Source organism: Protomyctophum parallelum (genome assembly GCF_964188405.1).
Source record: "Protomyctophum parallelum genome assembly, chromosome: 11".
Lineage (NCBI taxonomy): Eukaryota > Metazoa > Chordata > Actinopteri > Myctophiformes > Myctophidae > Protomyctophum > Protomyctophum parallelum.
Window position 1 is genome coordinate 24127342 of NC_139707.1, and position 21701 is coordinate 24149042.

A 21701-nucleotide genomic window follows, 5' to 3' on the forward strand; every position below is an offset into this window, starting at 1 on the left:
CACACAAGAGATGTATTTTGGCCTACAAAGCCGAAGTGCAGTAACTACATTTTTGGACACACTGATTTATTTGTGTATCCCGAAGGTGAAATTAGCCTTCGTAATTTTGGAGGATAACCAATTATCTCATTTGGCTGAGCAGTTGAAACACTTTTAAACCCATCATCGGACATTTCTTTTCCCGTAGTTAGTGCACTTTGGCTTCGATTATCTTCTTCTTAGACCACCGATTAAGTTTTGACTGATGAAAAGAAGATTAGACTTAAATTATACAATAACCAAAAGGGTTGATGTTCATCTAAAATAATAATAACAATAAAAAAAACACTACACCCTAAAACGGGACACATCAGCTACATAATTGCGAGTATCAATGTTGTGAAAACATGGCCAATATATTCGCTAAACCGATATTGTAGGAGGTTGTGCTCTACAGACAACTGCTGAATTGTCTGCACAATTACCCCCTTGGTGCTCGTTAACTTAGCCTACAGATACCACAACCACCACGCAACACCTGTGTCCATTTGGAGAGAAACTTTCCCTGGAATGAAAGCCAGAAACAGATGTGCGTGTTCTCCATGTGCTCTCCATTCATTAAAAGGAGATGAGTAGTATGTATCAGGACAGATAGAAAGTTTGTGTGGTCGGGAGCGGCAAGCTTAGACAGGTCAGTGTGTGTGTGTGTGTGTGTGTGTGTGTGTGTGTGTGTGTGTGTGTGTGTGTGTGTGTGTGTGTGCGTAAGCTCGCGTGCGTGCTGGCGGGCGGGCGTGCGCATGTGTGTGTGTGACTGTGCATGTGTAGGCGCCGGCGGAGAGGCATATATATATGCATGCATCTGCCAAGTGTGTTTGTATGAGACAGTAAACATATCTCTCTGATGGAAAGCAGGCAGCAGACAGAGTTGTATTTTTCACGTGCACGCCCATGTGTCCTTTGTCTGTCTTGTAAACCCAGGGAGGGTATACCGTATGTCGGTCCAGAGAGAAGGAGGACTAAATGGAGAGAGTAGAAACACACAGCAGGGCAGATCGCAGTTTATTGGATCCCAGCCAGGGTCTTTCTCTCTTATCTGCTAGGGAGGATCTGATCCCTAGCCAACCAACTTTGATTACTGGCGCTCGGTCCTTATTGGAGTTGGCACCACTAAGACTGATATCCACGTCAGGAACAAAGATGCTAGGGATCAGTGTTGGTTTCGTCGACTAAAACTATGATGAAAAATGTTCTAACCTGTGGCAGGTTAAAACTAACCTGTGGCAAGTCAAAACTAACCTGTGGCTTCCTGTGAGGCTAGGTTTAGGGTTGGGTTTTGGGTAGGGTGTCGGACTCATGACTGTACCGTTGGAACAAACACATGCACCCGATATTTGGTCGACTACAACTTGACACTAAAACATTTCAGATGTCTAAAATACGACTAAAAGAAATGCAACTAAAACTAAATCTAAATTTAGATCTTTAGGACTGAGTTGGGTTAGCTGCCCAGATAATAACCATGTTTTTCTGTAGATAAGGGTATGAGGCCAACAACAAGGGAATAAGCGTAAAACCACTGTGAGGGTGAATTCCATCAGTAAGTCCCCTCGTAAAGAGGTACAACAATGCACTAAACCTTAGATACCAGCCCTGATTCTTCCGTGACTAAAGGATCAGAGTTTGTTTCTGTTAACTGCATCATAGTGGTTAGTTGGGTTGTATTCATAATGCTTTATTTATGTACTTCAGCTGCAATGCTAGACTAGAATCCTGTGGACATGGGTGTGCCACTGTGCCATGCAGGGTCTGGACCTAATCAGGCCAGCTAGTACATTAACCCATTCTGACCGGGCACCCATTTTGGTGTCAGCATCCCGTTATGCTTTAGCTATTTAAAAATAGCAGATCTACAAGCTCATATCGCGCCACCGAGTGGCGCGATACGAGCTTGTAGGTCTGCTATTTTTGAAAAATCGAAGAGCGACTGACATTTTTAGAATCTGATCTCAGGTCAGAATGGGTTCATCAGACCAGTGTGTGTCCGGCGGAAACCTCGTATGAATCTGATCTCAGGTCAGAATGGGTTAAAGGGCAAATCTAAGCTGGAACCAGAACGTTCATTCCTATGATCTTATATAGGTTTGTAATCATAAGCCAGTGCCCTCGATGGGCATTTGCATATGGCTTACATATGGACACATGCTCTTAGCTCATGTGATGAACCGTTCTGGGTGAGCTACGAGACCACGGCCTCCGTTCTCCGCTTTGATAGGATTTCTTTGTAATTCTAAACAATTATTTTATTCGCACAGTTACTGACATTATATACAAACACAGCACACAAGTCTTCCACGTTAGGGTGGAGTCTGCATTTCTGCGTAGGGTCAGGCGTTAGTGGCTTTGACCTCTAGTTAAGCTTGGATATTTGTTTTACTCCATAATGTGATGTGTGATGGTGGGTCTGGAGCTCGTCACAGCTTCAGATGAATCCGTCCTCCTTTGGCCTCTTTTGGCCAGTGGTGGAAAACGTACTGAAATGTTTTACTTAAGTAAAAGTATCAATAGCCTACTGTAATATAATAGAAATGTTACAAGTAAATGTCCGGAATTCAGAATGTACAAAAGTATTGGCATCAAAATGTACTTAACAGTTTGACTGCGGAAAACAATTTATCGGACTTTTAATCAACTCCCCTTCACTGCCGAGATTGTTGTATTACCTTTAGAGCATACGCTGAATTATTTGGGCTTTTAATCCGCGAAAATCCAGCAAAAAAAGCTCCCCTGGGTTGTTGTGATCCGATCGTACCATCCACCATCTTGGTGCACCCGGAAGACGCACACAAGACTGGTCTCAATGAGGCGTTGCACCCCATTCGTTTACATTGGCCTCAATTTCCCAGAAGCCCTAGCAGCCCACAGCATGTGACGATTTCCGGTTTTTTTATCACAACAGATGCGCCTACTCTCTTTCTCCGCGGCGAAGAAGAATTTTCTTTTTTTTGTTTACATTACGGCGGATTAAACACATAAAACAAAAGTCGCGTATGTCCGATATGGCAGCGACATTAACCTGGAGTAATCCATTCAAAGCACGGAAACTGTTAAAGTACCAAAAGCAAAAGTACCCAGTATGCAGAATGTCTCAATTCAAGTTTTAAAACGTCTACAAATATTTTGAAAATAGCCGATCTACAAGCTCACAACTCATCGCATTGCGATGCATTTGTGAACTTGTAGATCGGCTATTTTCAAATGGCCGAAATGTACATAGCACTGGAGTGGTTACAGTATGTTTTACAATAAGAATCTAAATCTACAAAGTAACTGGTAACTAAAGTCTTCAAAGTGGAGTAGTGGAGTAAAAGTACAATATTGGCCTCTGATGTGTAGTGGAGTAGAAGTAAAAGTATTTGAAATTGGAAATGCCCAAGTAAAGTACAAATACCAATTTTTTTTACTCAAGTACAGTACTTAAGTAAATATACTTAGTTACTTTACACCACTGCTTTTGGCCCAATACAGTTATCTAGGGTTATCTAGGGTCTGGATGTACAGTATCTGGACTGGATCCAGTTCTGCTGTGAGAACCAGCAACAGCTCTCCAACTCCCCCGTTATAGAAAATCTGATCTTTTCTTTCACGGGGCAATTCCCCCATTCACTTAATGACTCATAAAGTGGCCACTTAAAGCTTCATAACTGGTCGGTCGGTCAGTGTAAACACCAGCTGTGGGAACTACTAAAGTTGGGTCCCTGGGGGGCAAAAGCATTTTATTGCAAATGAATGTAAACTATATGATAGCGGATTTGAATTAAGATGCAAAGGGAGAGAGCAAGGTCATAAACATCTGACACTACTGTAAGTAAGGTTGTATAGTTTTGAGTAGTGTTAAGTGAATCCTCTCTGAGCAGAAGGGAGTCATTCATAGACGTCCATAGCTTCTGTTTGGACAGTACAAAGTACTTTGAAGGGCTCCCTCCGGAAGGGCACTGAGGGCAGCATAGTAGGGCTGGTCATCGTTCATAAAGGCTAACGAATTATAAAAATACATTTGAACCACATTAACCCTGGCATGTCATTACAGGCGAAAAGATGTTAAAACTTAACTTAAACTCAACGTTCGCCATGCAACACTGTTGTACAACAAAGTATACAAAATAGGGATTAAGTGGTTATATTCTGTATGGCAAGCCAGTAGAATAATTGGCCTTTTAATTTGATGATTTATAAGATTATAAGATTTAGGTAGTCAAGAAATGTCAAATGTATATTTGACATTTAGTAATCAATATTTCCTACATTCTGCACAAAAAGTTTGTTTAGGCAGACAAGTTCTTCTGAAAATCTGAGTTTGCGAGAAAAGAGCTTGCAAACCACTGTCTACAGATTAGACCCAGGTGTATACTTGCATTCTGTGCACACTGGCAAACCTCTGTAGCAGATTATATATAGCTGATTCTTTTTTTTTTTCAATTGTTTGAACTCTCTGAGGTATGCTTGATTTATAATGCCACATAACCAGACAAACCCAGGCCAATAGCTAGAGCACTTGCTTATTGTGGTAAGACATACCATGAAAAAGATTTTGACGACTCTGAAGCCAGACACTATCTAATCAACGTCAAAAAACCCATCCTGTTGTGACATGGTCTCGCACCTACAACCAACTGTGACACTGCTTAAAACACATAATAGATAACTTTCCATTACTTTGCACAAAGACCTCACACGAAGTTAAAATGTTTTTCTCTTAATTTCAAGACGAACAATTAGTATTATTACCACAATGTCCTAACTACGATTAAGATGCCAAAGCATCGTCAGTGCTCTGTCTTCTATAAACACATGTGTAATTGTCCTATACCTCCCGGTCTACATTTCTCAATGGAAGAGCAGGGAGACCACTTTATGCAAAGATTTTTACTAACATATAATATACAGATATGCCATGTTTGCATAAATCAGTGCTATTGAACACCCTTTACGCCTGTGTGTTCACTTTGGACAAAACCTCTTAACTCCATTGGACCCTCAAACTGTCTGCTAAAACAGTGAACTCCACCACCTCTCCCCCTCTCATGCAAGTAATTGACAATATATAAAGTCACAACACCAACTTTGATGAGGCAGTATTGCTTTGTTTAAATAAATAAAAAAGTTTTCTTCATTTCCCGATATTTAACATTTTCTGAAAAATGAAAATTTTTGAGTTAGGTACATGTTTTCTTCCCGACAACAGAGACATATAAAATGTCCTCTAAATTAAATCGGAATAAACAGTCTACCCGTCACCAGTGTTCCACATCATCATTATCATTTCACAGACCCCCTAGTGCCTCACAGTTCTTGGCACCTATTGTCACTCATGGGGAACTAATTGACACCTTAACAACAACACAACCCATTCTTTCGTTTTCTTTCATTCTTGCTCGATTAACAACCCTCTTTACTTGTTTGTTTTTGCCCTTAAGCTGATCTACCTCGCGCTTGTATGTCGCTCTGCATAAAGAGTGTGGAGTCGTAGACTGCTAAATGCCTTGATTGTAATTTAAATTGTCCAGACAGACAGGGAGGGATATGGTGCCATGCTAATGCTGCTAGCTGTGTCACCACGGCTAGTAGGCTAGTGTCAGTAATGATTGACTGTAATTGGTCTTTATCACTACTTCAATTAACCGTTTGTTAGACATACTAACAGTCCGACAGGCATTAGTCCACTTCAACTGCCAGGCTCCTGCACAACTTAGTTGGTCTCGTGTCTGTGTGACTGTGTCTCTCTCAAACACACTTACCAGCCATGGGACAGAATCCAAAGCGCTGCTCTCCATCATAGTCGACGGTGGTCCCGCACCATTTCATGCCATCTCTGCGGCCATCGGCGGTGCAGTCAGTGTAGTTGCGCCCGTTGTAGATGTAGGGAAACTGGCACAGGGCGCCGTTTGAATTGCCGCCTCGTGTCGCCACCATCACTGTTGAAGTTTAAAAGGGATCAAGACAGATCAGATACCAAGTTAGTGACATTTACGCCATGGCCAGTCTCATCCTAGTCATTATTAAGTATTATCATTGTCAGACAGCAATGTTGGCTTTAACCACTTAAAGGCCGTTTTGCCTTGCGTGGGGGTGAGACAAAACATACACAAAAAACGCAAGGTCATTTATTTAGACCTTACATAGTCTCTGCGTGAGTTACGTCGCAATTATAGGCTTGCGTCGGTCTATAATGTGCATCCACTAGATGGCAGCTATGACAGATTAGATTGTAGTACAAACTGTACAGACACAAAAGTGGCACTTTATTTTTGTTATGAGTTGAGATGTAGTTATAACTGTATATGAGTTTTACACTATATCATAATTCAAGTATATACCACTGCCTGTGCTGGCCAATCTACAAGCGCACACCACGACGCCTTACAAGCTTGAAATTTGTAGGCTATATTCTAATTGAATTGACCCAGTTTAGCGTGTTTTGCTAGTGATGTAATCGATTAATCATTTGGCACCAGCTGTATAAAATTCCATAGGATTTTTCTTTTAATGGCTTTCATTCATGACGTTCATTACTAGTGGATGATCATCTGCAACGAAAAACACGGTTTGTTGGTCGTGTCTGTAAACGGACAAATTGTCACCAAATGGAAGCATAGGATTAGGAACGATAAATTATACACAACTATCAGAGCTTGTACACACGCTGTTCTCCGCTGTAATTCCACAGCGTTCTTGTCTGAACACCGCGGCCACGGGTTCCGTTTGGTTCTGATAATCACCAGGGCTGGACTGGGTAAATATTCATCCCTGACATTTGGCCCAAAAAAATATTTAAGCAAGGCCCACTGGACATTACGTCAAGTGGCCAGTCCAGGCCTGATAATCACAGATGAGTTTGCAAAGCTGTGCTTCGAACGATGATGTCATCCTGTTGTCCTGTTTAACTTTCAATGTGATCTATCAATGCCGATCGTGTTTACGTTTACAACTCAAGGTTTTCTTCATCCATCCACAATACTGATCCACATGCACCACAGAAAAATCCTGTAACCATCATCACCACTATGTCTTACCATTTTTCTCTGTACAGAAGGAGTATTTCTGGTCCGTCTCGTAGTCAGAGGAGGTGGAGCACCACAGCTGTCCGTCACTGTGTCCCTCAGAAATACAGGAGTGATATGTCTTTCCCTTGTACACGAACGGGAACACGCAGGGCTGACCGCCAGAGTTACCACCGTACACTGGAGCTGGTCCCTCTGCCATGGGATATACAGAGATAACCAGTGTAAATAAAGTGTTGATCATAAAAATAAAATAAAATGTATATGGGGACCCCCTGGACACCCTCAATAATGGGGGTTCACAGCCCTCTCTTAACCTTCCTAATCTAATGGCGTTTTTCCACTGCATGGTACATGATCAACATTTCTTTTGCAACTGTTAATATAGTATTCAATCAATCAATCAAAAAGGACCACAATGGAAACAAGTCCCCAGGACTTTTCTGTGTTACCCTTTTAGCCTTTAGTCCATGTGCTGTTTACATCTCTGAGTAATAAAGTAAAAAGTAGTATAGTAATCAATCAATCAATCAATCAAAAACACTGCAGACTACTACATGAGTAACATGATATGTGACATCCTGCACAAAACCACCACTTTTAAATAGCCACGCTAAGCTTGTCTTAGAATCTTCTTTTACATTGATAGCATAGTCTGCACTTTGCAGAGCATGTCATTTTACAAAGTTTTACTACACATGCTTGTATTCACTTGAATACTCAATTAAATGGCAACCTGCAACAGCCACATATACCGTGAATCAAGATATCGGCCTCTATTGTTCCTGTGTGCATCACGTTAAAGATGATGCCACGGCATTGTCATGCACCATCGCTATGAGGGCAAAGCATAATTGAGGGGGGTATGCAGTGGGAATCTAAGTATTAAAGTACCAAAAGCGAGTAGGGTCGAGTTGAACCAGTACAACGTGGCTAAAGTGACTTTGAGGCCCCCACTGCAGTAGAGTAGTTTCCATGTGTGAATATATGTAATCCTCCCTTCCACAACAACTACTCCCCCGGGCCTCTTGCAGCAAAACAAATGTGTGATTAATCTTAATCAAGTTGTCTAGTAGGCTATAGTGGAATTTTTTATTGAGCGATTGCAGACCATTGTGCCATTGTGCAAGCGTTACAACTTCAGGGCTGAGTAACAATAAAACCACAGAATCTCTCTCACCCCATTCCTCGCAGCTGATTCCGTTGCCCAGACAGGTGCAGATCATCTGCTTGATTCCCTGGTTCTTCATCCAGCGCTGGCCCAAGGAGTAAGCCATACCGGCATCCGTCCGACAGGCTCCCTCCTGGGGCAGAAGCTCGGCCAGCGCAGGTTGGATGTTGGTGATCACACGAGAGCCGGTGCCTGAATTGTGACACAGACGTGGCATTAGTAGATGAGAACTACGTATGGCTACATAAAAACGGACAACTACTAAAATAATATCTGTGACATGGCGAGAATGGGTTGTTTGCTCTTAGAATAGTTTCTCACAGGGTGTGTCATTTTGTGTCCTCAAGAGAACAATGCGAAATAGCTACAACCTCTCTCTGGTGTGAAAATACATTATTTTTTTATATGCTATACCTTACAGACGATAAGTTACATGATAGAAAGCAAAGAAAATGCACCATTAGTTCCATAATCATTTAGGTGGCGGAACAAACTGTGATGACGTATTGTCGATTTTAAAGTTGCATAACACCCTAGATTAGAATAATATGTCTAGATTTGATTTATACAACGTACCTTGCTCGTAATTGCTGGAAATAATATATTCCCACAAGTAACTCTTTGTCCGTCAGACACATTCCATTTCTTTACTTTAATTACTTCTCCGTCTCACTCACAATAATCATTTCAGGCATGTTTGTTAGCCTCCCTTTGGCCTTTCCCACATGTCATATCTCCCTTCTCCCTCCCTCTATCTTTTCCTGTTGCTTAATTTATGCTCCGTCGTATAACGGAGTCGCCCGACAAAAACAGCTTGTAGAGCGGCTATTTTCACCAGTGTGTGATGAAGTATAAATCGGCCTTATCTCTCTCGCGCTCCCCATCCAGTGATGAAGAGGGAGGAGCCATGTCTCCTACACTTCAGCACATCAACTTTCCCTTGGCTTGTTTTTATCTCTGGCCCGTTTGTCTGAAGTGCTTTCTCACTCCGTATCTCTCTCTCTCTCTCTGTGCCTCTGTCGGTCTCTCTCTCCCCCTACTCTATCTCTGCGGTATGCGTTTGTCCCTCCGCATCATAACAACAAGAAGCCTTGCCAACAACACCATCTAGCTCTCACCCAGTGCCACAGTGTGCAGAGAGGCATGTCTCTCGCACTTCCACTCCCCTCGTCCGTTCCCTGTGCACAGGCACTGCAGCGGGTGACCTCTGGAGTCTGTCTTAGTCCAGGTGTCTCCAATGCGGTATGACGACAAGGTGTCCTGGTCATTGCAACGATCTAAAAAAAAAGTGGTTAAACAGATATTTAATCAGCGAGAGTGAGAGGCATGGTATTGGTTGATATAATAATCTAGGAGGAGAAAAGGATGAGAAAGAGGCATCAAAGAGAACATGGTGTGTGTGCGTGTGTATGTCAACAGCTTCATGTCATGCAGGCACAGTGTTTTCAGTTGCAAGTTGTAGCACACTGTTGACAATCAGTCTCTGTTGTAAAATGGCCACCCTGAAGTCTCATAATATGACAACAAGCAGTGAATTACTCTCATTCTCATCTCTCACATGAGGCAGAATCATTAAGTAAATAAACGTAAGCAAGTAAACGCTTCTAATTGGAAACACGGCCAGTGGATCTTTCCACCACATGCTGTTAAAATCCTTCAACAAAACACGCACTATACCGTTTTCCCTTAGCCCTGCCAGTATAAGGTTAGTGTGTGTGTGTGTGTGTGTGTGTGTGTGTGTGTGTGTGTGTGTGTGTGTGTGTGTGTGTGTGTGTGTGTGTGTGTGTGTGTGCATAGTGTAGCTTAGTTCCAGTCGCCCTCATCACAGGGCGACTAGAATGTTATCCAGCTGCTGTGTGTGTGTGTGTGTGTGTGTGTGTGTGTGTGTGTGTGTGTGTGTGACTCTGTGTAGGCACACGTGACTCATTCCAAAATAGAGCCCAGAAGCAAATCAATTTCACATAGCCCCTCTTGTTTTCCCAACTCTCCCTTCCTTGTTGTAACAGGTACAATCAAACTAAATACCCCAGAAAATCAAGAGAATTTGTGAATGGCAAAAAAATAAATAGGAGGCATAAATCCAAATTAGAGATATCTAGCAAAATAAATATGCTTATAAGTTAACCACAAGAGAGAAACAAATTTGTTTCTTGTATTCCGACACAGCTGAGTTCACTACCCTGCTCCTTTCTGATACAGATAACTGTAGACAAATTCAATGGAGGAATGCAGAGAATAGAGATACAGGGATGGCTTCTAAGGGCCGATTCATACTCCTATTTTACCGCTGTTTCGGCGCTGTAGTGCCGAAATTATTTCGGCTCGTCAGGAATTTTCAGTAGCACCGAAGAGCCGACTTTAGGACGGCGGACGGCACCCGCCCCCCCCCCCCCCCCCCCCCCCCCCGAACCTCAAATGACATCACATTGTAGGCTCTACAGAGCCGAACCGGCTTTTATTCGGCTCTAAGATAGGAGTATGAATCGGCCCTTACTCCTGGATGTGCAGGTGATGCGGCCGCTCCCCTCTCCCAGACAGGTACAGTCCACCACCATCCATCCCTGGTAGGGCTTCTCCCACGTCTCCCCGACCACGTAGGACGTCCCCGCCGTGTTGTCGTAGCAACGCTCAGCTGTGGAGACCAGTCAGTTAGGGCCAAACACCTTCAATTTGTCTACTAAAACTATGACGAAACGTGTCTGGCTACCACCTCTTTTTCAGCTACGAAAACCAAATAAAGACTAAGCTGTGATGACTGAAACTATGACTAAATATAATGACAATTTCCGTTGACAAATAAAAACTAGACAAAAATGTCGGGGAGGGACTAGTGGAGAAGAGATCCAGTAGCTCCAGATATGCTTCCCGGAAATAGACGATCTACAAGCTCACAACGCATCGTGAGCTTGTAGGTTGGCTTGTAGGTTGTCCGTCATTTTTATGCCATCACATTTTAGTCAACAACATCAACTGCAGATTTATTGGACTAGAACTAAAACATTACTAAAAGAAACTAAACAAATTAAACAAAATATTATTTCAAAATCAACACTTGGGCCAAACATATCATTAACATGCAAATCGCTGATTCAGCCAATTGTCCAACTGGCCACTAATTGAAAATGACAGTGAGTGAGTGAGATGGTGCTCACCGACAGGTTTGCAGGTCCACTCTCCCTTGCCGTTCCCCAGGCACACACACTCCAACATGTAGCCTCCCGTCTCGTGGGGTCGTCTCCAGGTGTCACCAATCTTATAGGACGCACCACCCTCATGACAACGATCTGCGTGAGAGGAAAGGAGAAGTGAAAATGTTAGAGATGGGGGAAATAAAACTGCAGTATAAGAGTCTCTATGCTAGACCCCCCCCCCCCCCTGTTTTTACTCTACAGTAAATATCATAGCTGAAAATAGTCAGTCTACAAGCTCACAATGTATCACGTTGTGAGCTTTTAAATCTGCTATTTCTGCCAAAAGTTTTCCCCAGAATAGGGACGCTATGGGTTTGTGTGGTAGATGCAGTATAAATCAAGTGTAAGAAACACACAGCCGAGATCCATTCCTCCCATTACCTAACCACACAGATAGCTACAAACAGCTGCATTGCCCCAGTAATCTCATCTGCTATGGAGAATCTGGAGATTGCTGGAGAATCTTGGAGATTAAGCAGTCTGGTGGTCTACAAAACCATCTTCTGCTCACTGGCAATTGTCTGTCTGGTCTGGGTCACCGCGACACATGCAGGCGTATACATTCTCAATGAGTTATGGTCACTTTAGCTGGTCTACGCTACGCCACTTAAACACTTATTGGCCAGGGGACAAATCCTCTTCTGGCCTAAGCACACAGAAACACACACACACACACACACGCACACGCACACACACACACACACACACACTGTACACACACACACACACGCACACACACTTACTAGCAATAGTGCAGCTGATCTTTCCTTTTCCTGAGCCAATGCAGGTGCAGTCCCAGATCATGCCCTCTTTGGGTCGCTCGTACGTCTCTCCCACAGTGTATGACTTCTGGTTGATCTTATCATAGCACGTCTCCTCCGCTACAGGGAGAAATCAGGGTGGTGAGATAAGACACATGAATGGGTCACATGATGACACAGATGGAACCAGGGGAACAGCAGAGGGTTGAGGGGAACAGGAGATAACATACTGCATGAAGAGGAGAGACCATTATAATTCTCCTATACAACACATAGCGAAAGTAGCTGATCTACAAGCTCACGTCACGTCACATTGCGATGCTGAATTGTGAGCTTGTAGATCAACTATTTTTGCTAAAAAGCTGTAGAATATTTTTTGACTATTTTTGATAATATAATGACTATACCCAAAAGGTTGAAAGTGAATGAAAGCAAGTTGTGATTAAAGGGATTGTGACATTAAAAAAAAGTTTTGGAATTTTTTTTATGTTTTCTAATCTCAATTGCACCCAAAAAACCTGAACTTTTAACATTCAGTAGATTTTCTGTGATCTGGTTTTCTGGCTCAAACAGGTGCTCTGATTTGCCGGCAGATTGTGATGTAAGATCCTGCAAATCCCATATATGTCAATGGGATTTGCCAGCAGATGTCACTGTTTCACTGTGTTGCCTGTTTTCATTGTAGCTCAAAAGGCTTCCAAACCCCAAAGAAAACTTCAGACCACAGAAAATCCACTGAATGTTCAAAGTTCAGGTTTTTTGGGTGTAATTGAGGTCATACAACCTAAAATAAAAAATAAAAAATAAAAATAAATGAAAATGAATGTCATAAAACCTTTAAGCCCTTACAACCAGGAAAGCATCTGTGTCATTTTAGATTTTTGTTTGCTTTGACAATTCAAATATAGTAGATATACAAGCTTGTACATCTGCTATTTTTAAAAAATCTTAAAAGTGTGAGAACTGCTGATTTAGAAGGCATTTTGTAGAATCGGCCTCGGGTCTTAATGGGTTAAGTGCATGGACGAACGTACAGTCAGTAAGCAATGACTGCATGTGTTGCACATGCAGAGATTTAATTAAATTGAGGAATAAGGTCTGTGAAGGAGGGTCTTGTTCTTGTAGAGACAGAAAATCTGATAATATATATACACACACAGAGACAGGCACATACACACACACACACGCGTGATTGTAAACATGAATACAAAGTTGAGAACTAACCTTCGGGTTTGCTTTTACACTTGATGCCAGCCACTCCATAACAGGTACAGATCAGTGTGCTGCCCAAGTATGGTCGTTCCCACTGCTCATTAAGACCATAGAATCTACTATTCTCCATGCAGCCATCTGAGAGGGAGCAACAAAAAACACCTGGCTAAGGATTATGTTCACGGACAAGTTACAGTTTTTTTTACTGAGTTTAATGGGTTCATGTATTTAACCCATTTGTATGCAATTTCTCTGAAACTATTTACCAGAGTTGAAAACATGTATAGACTATTTAAGTCCATTGACGTTATCAAAGGGGTTTTGACCATTAAAATCATTCAAAGAACTAGCCTATACTGAATTCTCAATGTAACTTATAACCACGTAGAAAATAAATTCGACAATCGACATTTATTCTCACGTCATGGTTGAAGGCTACAGTAAAGTATTAATTAGGGAGCAGGAAATAGGCAGGGTGTGATTTGAGAGGGGATAGACTAGGCTAGAGGGGAAGAATGGGAAAAGACTTCCTCCCTCCCCCCATGTAATAAGCAGAATTTATATACACCCTTCTCCAGCCCCCCACCCCACCCCCATCTCCACACGCGCGCACAGACGTACGCACTCACGCACGGAGTTTAGCTACCTACTACCTACTACCTACCCTTTCCTTTTTATATATACTTTATTGAAAATTATTCAGGGTTTACAATTTATGCAAAGTTACATAATTTATATACATACATATAAATTACAATACAAACATATATCAAGGCATTTCAAACCTACCCTTTCCATGAGCTGCAATGCCACCATGAGATATTTTTACTCCACTCACTCACTGAGATGAGATCTCAAATGGATTAAGCGTTTATGACTATAGCCTTCAGGACTGTGAAATAAGTCAATAGTGTGCCAGTTAAACTTGAGACAGGGTCGCAGGCACAATTAGACAAAAAAACACACAACTTGTCTTGTGCAGAGACTAGTTGTAGCCCTAGTATTTTATTTTCTCCTCCAAGCACCCTAAGTCATTTTGATTAATGTCAGCCCGTGAACGTCTCAGATTACCTTTTCATCTAGGAAATTAGGCTACATTCTGCGTTTTTTCTTTGCTTTTTTGCGAGTGCAGTGTAGGTTTTCCCTATTATATTTTCATATTAAGGCACTGATGTTAAAATGATGATCCAAAAGTCCAAAATAAACCATATTATAGGCTACGCAATACGCATATAGCCATATACTGTATAACAATAAATTAACTTTTGTATGCCTACTTTATAATGCAATGATCAATCATAGCCACAACAAAGTGTAAATTTCGCCTTTAGGCTTTAGCTCATATTAAGGAAAAGTTAAAAGCTTACCTTGGTTGACCGAGGGCACTTGATGCTGCTGCGCAGCCTCTCTCGGCATGCAATTTACCGAAGCGGCGACACATAGCGCCATCAGCACCCTGCCAATGCATGGGCTGCTGCTGGACATTTTGAATGCTGGAACCACACAATTACTGCAGAATAATGTAGTCTATACCAATTACCAGATGCTCTTGACTCGCTCGAAATTACACAAGATGATTCCCCTTTTTACGGGCGAGAGCAGTCTGTTCCAGTGTATTTTCTTTATTGCCCCGCACCAAACTTCCCCCCATGCAGTCCGTTCTTCACCTCCTGTCTCTCCGACCCGTGTGTGTGCGCTAGATAGACGCTCCGCGCAGGTTAGTGCACCAGTCTGTGGGAGTGATTTATCTGGGCATGGCTTAGTTTCAGTCGGAGGAGGAGGGGGAGGTCCCACAAGGAGAAAGAAAGAGCCCCACAAGTCTACCCTACCCACGCAACATCAGAGACAAAGTTGAATATGCGTCCGCTTGGTTAACGGGCCATTTCAAAGTGACGACTCTTATTACCATACAACTTTTGTTTATTGGGACGCTAATGTCAATTAAGTTCCATTTAGTCTAACCTAACTTTAGCCTATGTAATGGCCTCACCAGCAAAGCAAACTTTATATCTTTTTAATAGATCAGATAAGATAAATCAGATCAGGCTACGATCTGGTGATCAATAACCACCACCTCCCAATTCATTTTATTTTCTGTTAGGTGTTCAAATAAACTGTCCTGCAAATACATTGCCTATACTTTGACTACATTTTTCTTGTTGAACTCTTCGGGTAGTCCCCTAGCTGAAACAAGTGTAGATGAGAGAGGTTGATTTGATTATTACAATTGAATCATTATATCCCTCCAGTGTCTGTTGTCTCACCACCAGGCTGCGACAGTCATGCCCAAGCCCAACAAAGACCATGATTTGATTAGGCTACTGACTTCAAAGGCGTGAATGTCTCCTAGGCAATTAGCTCTGATCCATAGCTCTAATGCCGTCGCAAGGCTATGGATCAGAGCAAGGCAATTAGTTGTCTCATACATTTCAACAAGGCAATTCAAAGTGCTTTAGATAAAACATTAAAGAGCATTGAGCTAAATAAAAAATAAAATAAAATATCAGGTAGCCTAATTTTAGATATGTGCCACATCATAGTCATCTTTATTGTCACATATTGAGTCATCAATGTGTCTATACACACAGACGACAAATGTGTCTGTGGCACGGAGGAGAAAAACAAGGTATCTACATACATACTTATAGAATATCCATCCAAAGATGATGTGCATGAGGTTTATAAATGGTGCATGAGCACAGCAGCTGACATAAAAACACTGAGGACAGAAAGCTGGCCTGTCCCCGATGACCTGAGAAGTGTGTTCATGAACTACATCAGAAAAGTATTTTGGCCACAAACCATTCAATACGTCTGAAATACCGCCACCAGTAGGCCTTGATTCTTTGACATAGACATATATTACATTATTTTACGTAATGTAGAACACAGTAACCTGGCATATATAACACAAATAACCAAGATAGGCTATCATCACTGTAATATAAGTCAAGACACAGGTTCCCAAACATTTCCATGCCATGGACCCCCAAATAGCCATAGCATGGTAGCAGCCCCTCATTGCAAAAAAGAAAAGAAAGGAGAAAAAAAACACACCCGTGTGTATCAATAATTCAAAATGTCCTCTCTTTTCCAATTGGCCCCGTGGCAGCCCCCACTTTGAAAACCTGTGATATAATCCACAGATATGGCCATCATCACTGAAGGGGAAAAACATATTCATTCAGTATCAGGTTCTGAAATTGGGTTTTTGTTAGGCAGGGCTTCTGCAGGACATCAGAACTATGCAGGATATTGCCTATATAGGTTTACACAAGCGAGCAGAGATCTGGAGGAATTAGGTCACATGGCGTCAGTATCTGGAAAGCCTCCAGTAGCAATGTTTCACTGTCTGGAAAGTGTTTATACGTCCAAGGTCTTTATTGCTGCGAGTCGATTGTAATAGAAAGCCAACTTTGCATGGTGGATCCCTGACCTTCTTTTCGTTAGCTAATGGTGCAGGGTCTGTTTAATTCTTACACTGTTATGATTATGTTCGATCTCAATAAGAGTAGCAAATCTATTGGGATAGTATCCAACTTGGCATGGTCAACATCACTCACTTAGCTTTATTTTCAGGCATAGCTTAATGTTGAGGAATTGATTTCCATCAACATTGAAAAAGCTTAACAAAACAAGACAGAGAGACTAATAACGGTGTGGTTCCCTGTGCGACTGAAAAGGCACGCACGCATGCACGCACGCACGCACGCACGCGCGCACGCACGCACGCACGCACGCACGCACGCACGCACGCACGCACGCACACACACGCACACACACACACACACACACACACACACACACACACACACACAGACAACACAGCCTTCAACCTGGTGGATAGGAGCTAATATTCAAACTAAAGTGGGGCGACACTGGCCAGTGGCCACACATTTACATATGTTCATGTTGCTCTTTCCACGATTGCATGATTGTGACACCACATAAATGTGTGAAGAAATGTATTTCCTGTCCTGGTCTTTCAATACTAGAAAATTAAACATAACCTACTGGGTGATAACAAGGGAATTTAGGCTAATTGGTTAAAATATGAATTTTTGTTTTGTGTAGTTGAATGGTCATTCAGGGGTTCCATTTTAGGTATAAAAAAGAGTGTTTGGTGGTGGTTTGTCAAAGAGACTCTTTTAAGGCCAATACTAGACCAGAATCAGAAATTGATAAACCACAGAGTAGTGTGGCCGGAAAACTTTGACACCTGAAGAAGATTTCTGAGGGTTTAGCAAGCTCTGAATCAATTCAGAGCTTTTGGACAAAGGAACCTGTGGTGGCCTCCCGACTTGAAGGTTGGGTGAGGAATATCCTTTCCATTATTAGAGCAATGCATTACTTTATGATTACATTTTCGGAACTATAGCCTACTCATTGGAGACATTTAAAGGAACTTTGCTTTGCAGGACTTGGAGAAGAGAAACTCGGAGTTTGAACATTAAATCTATTGATTGTTCATTTGAATTGAATTATTTTGTTTGATCAAGTCTGCAATACAGTTTCGTTACCGTATAAAGAATTACTGACGCAAGTACAGGACCTTTATGTCTTTTAGTTCTTTAATATAACTCAGACATACAATTGTATTGTTCTGATTGTTATACGATTAGTTATAAGTTATGCCTAGTTCTTCTTCTTCGAGTCCGTAGCAATCTCAGATGTCGTTCTGCCAATATCGGACACAGGCCTCAGCTGACAGAGTAGTTTGTGCCAAGTCTTCTGGACTGCCCAGGGGCATCGGCACATTCCAGCAGGTGGGAGTGGGATATTGTCTGCAATGATCCACAGCTGCTCATGTCTTCTGTTGTGTAGTTCCAGGCTTTCATCAATGCTTTGCACCTCCCCTGTTCCACATGCAGTCTATTAAGTGACATCCAGGTTGTCCAGCCAAGGTTGCTTTCCGTTGGTGTGATTCCTCTGTCCAACCATTCACGAGCTTCTGTGTCATTGCTTTGCCATTCATCTGCCCAGGTGTTGGAATTTCTTGTTTGGTTGTCTGGCCACTGGCGGCACAAACCTGGCTCTGGATCTCCTGTGTTCTCCGTTCATTTTGAGCGATTTCCAATCGTCTGATGATCGTGGGAGAGATGTGCCGGCTAGCGCATAGAGGCACTGGAGAGGTTTTGTCTTGACGCATCCCATGATGATGTGGCAGGTGTCCATTTCCAACTTGCATCGTTCCAAGTAGGCCAGTGCCCAACAGGCACCGCTATCGAGGCACCACGGGCACCGTTCTAGTATTGAAGATTGGGCCAGTACGCTACCTTGTGGCTACCTCATTGTAAAGGTGATTAATCAATGATAACAACGATACAGAGCATGGCTGTGATTGGTGTATAGCAACATCAGTTGAGCTGTATTTTTCGCTACATGCGGCAGCTGAGCTGATCTGTGTTTGGCATAACGGTGTCAGCTGAGCTGTGTGGTTTGCTGTATGCATGTGGGTTTGTGTATTTTTCAGCCATTTGAATTCTAATTTCATATTTGACAGTATTCCGAAAACGGTTCGGTGTTCTGGATACTGTGGAAGTGAGTTGCAATTGAATTCTGTGGAAGTGTGAGTTGCAATCGGGCTATTTTTCTGGGGACAGGGATACAGAGACTGATACTAGATCAGTGCCACACCATAAAAACAAGTATCATTATACAGCAAGGAATTTAAAACTGCAACAGTGCCATAGATACATAGCGCCATGCAGGAAGATGCAATAAGAAGTGTGATTTCTGAAATGGATAAGTCCAGTTTGTTCTACATTCTCTTGAGCTTCTCATTCATTTCCTCTTGAGACAGGACAGGTCTAAGCCCCGATTATGCTGGAATGGGTGTGAACGCTTGAAACCTCAAACCAATGACTTTCAGGGACCCAAACATGTATGGTCATTTGGTTTTTAATTAACTTATTTGTATATTGTATATACTATATTGTAATATCTGCGATCAGACCTTTTCTATTTTAGGACTTTGTGAGATTTGGGACATACAGTACTCCTTTGTCCCTTTTAGTTTTAATGAAAGGAAATTTGAGAATTGGTCACAAGATCATAACCTCCTTGTTAACCTATGGGGTTGACTTAATTGTCAAAAGATATGTAGCAAATTATGGTTTACTCTAGAGTAGTCAATTCCAAAGTAAGATATACTCTGTTTTCCTCATATAAGCATAATAGTACTAGCCTACTGCTTGTGTTATTTATTTTCTTTAATTACTATTACAATTTATACTTAGCCAACACGCCAGCTCAGTGGCCTTGTGGTTAGAGTGTCCGCCCTGAAACTGTGAGGTCGGGGTTCAATTCCCGGCCGGGTCATACCAAAGACTATAGAATGGGACCCAGGGCCTCCCTGCTTGACACTCAGCATCAAGGGTTGGATTCGGGGTAAGTCCCTGCGACATACTAGCGTCATGTCGAGGGGTTGTACTTGTACATCAAGCTGCCTCAAGCTACAGAAACAGGAGGACGGCTCCTGCCCTATGGGCCTCATGGCTCGGCAAGGCTACTTAAAACAAAAATATGTTTTGCTCTCATATACACAAGATGTAACAATAAAGAATAAACTTGAACCTTGAATGCTTACCAGAAATCTTGAAATGATAATCTACTACAATATGACTCTACAGTCACAACTGTAATCCAAGATTACCACTTTGTCGTGCAGATGTGTTATATGGGCAGCTATGAGCAGCAGAATTTAGAATTTATTTTGACTCTAATTTGTTTGACTTGTTTCTAAAAGAAAGCGAGGCCCTGCAGGAACAAAACCAAAAACACAGAAAATCTCTTTTCCATAAAAGAGGATTATGGCTTAATTGACAGTAAGAACTTGGGTAATTAGTGGGATGGCTAACTTGCATTCTCAAGCGATTTGTAATAGCTCATCTTCACAGAAGGATGTAAGCTTGAGTGAAATGAAACATGCTGCAATGTGGGTGACATCAGTTCTTCTGTGAATGATGTCACCCACATTGTAATGCACCCATTACAATTGATGGATGCATATTTCGATAAAAATCCCACAACGTGATTGATTTAATTTACCAGCCAGTCTTATTTCTTTCTTGGTGTTCATTAGTGTTGTACTCATGACAACACGAAAGAACTGATGTCACCTACATTTGAGTTGATTGCGAACGTGGGACTGGAAAGATGCTTGGCTGCAAGATGTTTAAGAAATAACAGGGTTGCTCACACCCAGTCCCTCACTGGTGCTGGACAAAGGTAGACACAGTTCAAAGGATATAGTGACACTATTTTGCGTGTCTTAAGTAACCGCAGGTCTTATGACTTAGGACCTGGAGGCATGGTCAATGCTGTTTGGCCACTCAGAATGGCATTGACTGCATGCCTCCAGGTCTTAAGTTAAGTAATAAGACCTGGTACTTAAGACACGCAAAATAGGGCCCTATATGTCTTAAGTTAGATTTATTGAGCAACGTTTCGGTCGTTCAGACCTTCATCAGGCATAAAGAAGAACTGACAAACAGTCAGTAGTACAACTCTGGGATCAGCGGGGGCCAATCAGATGCCCCACGCCAAACCGTTATCATGGAGAGGGACTGCACACAGGTGAGTACAGGTGGTATATTTTTTCCATGATAAAAGGATTAATTTTATATATTTAAAACCAAGTAGAATAAATACAGCTACAACAGAATAAATCAATCAGTAAAGAAAGGCAATATTGTCATGGTCACGTCCTGAGCCCCTCCGTTTGTCCATGATTTTCCTCTGTCTCTCCTCTGACTCTGATTGCCGTGAGTGCCATCACCTGTGGGGACCAGCTGAGCTAGGTTGGGTGATGAGCTCCAGTGACTATTTAAACTCTGCCTTGTGTTTGTTCAGTGCTGGATCTTAAGTTAGTGTCAGGTTTAAGTTAAGTGTATGTACTTCTGTTATCCTATGTCATTTCCCAAGTAAAGTCACGTTTATGTGATCTTCTTGTCCTGCCTTTGTTTGAGTTTCCTGCACTTGGATCCTAACACCTGCAAACCGTGACAAATATAAACAATAAAAATGTAATACCTTTAAGGTGTACTGACTGAGGCAACAAATTAATATTGGACAATTATACAAATAAAGCATGTCCCTGGAGGGCATAATATCCAATACATGTATTAGGGGTCAGACCTAGTAAATTAAAGGTGTAAGGGTCTGTAGCCTACTCCAAGACCAAAATACATCAATTAAAGCAAATGAATGTGACATTTTCTTGTTGGTTTCATGGGTTGGCTCACTTGGCTGCAGTGTTTTCCTTTGCCCTGCTGTTCTGTGCTGTTCTCGCTATAGACATAAATAGGTAGGCCTAGAATAGATACTT

General features: G+C 42.0%; 1 protein-coding gene across 2 annotated transcripts in view; it reads right to left on the bottom strand.

Annotated features, from left to right (window-relative positions):
- Positions 1-15061, bottom strand: part of fn1a (fibronectin 1a) — a 55756-nt gene extending 40695 nt beyond the window's left edge. For both annotated transcript variants that reach the window (XM_083777294.1, XM_083777293.1), the window contains exons 1-9: positions 14740-15061; positions 13385-13510; positions 12143-12280; positions 11361-11492; positions 10703-10840; positions 9327-9485; positions 8218-8400; positions 7050-7232; positions 5775-5951 (exon numbers count right to left, since the gene is read on the bottom strand). In XM_083777294.1, the coding sequence (XP_083633420.1) occupies positions 5775-5951; positions 7050-7232; positions 8218-8400; positions 9327-9485; positions 10703-10840; positions 11361-11492; positions 12143-12280; positions 13385-13510; positions 14740-14857 (1354 nt within the window). In that variant the 5' untranslated portion in view covers positions 14858-15061. The remainder of the gene's footprint in view (positions 1-5774; positions 5952-7049; positions 7233-8217; positions 8401-9326; positions 9486-10702; positions 10841-11360; positions 11493-12142; positions 12281-13384; positions 13511-14739) is intronic.
- Positions 15062-21701: the final 6640 nt, after the last annotated feature.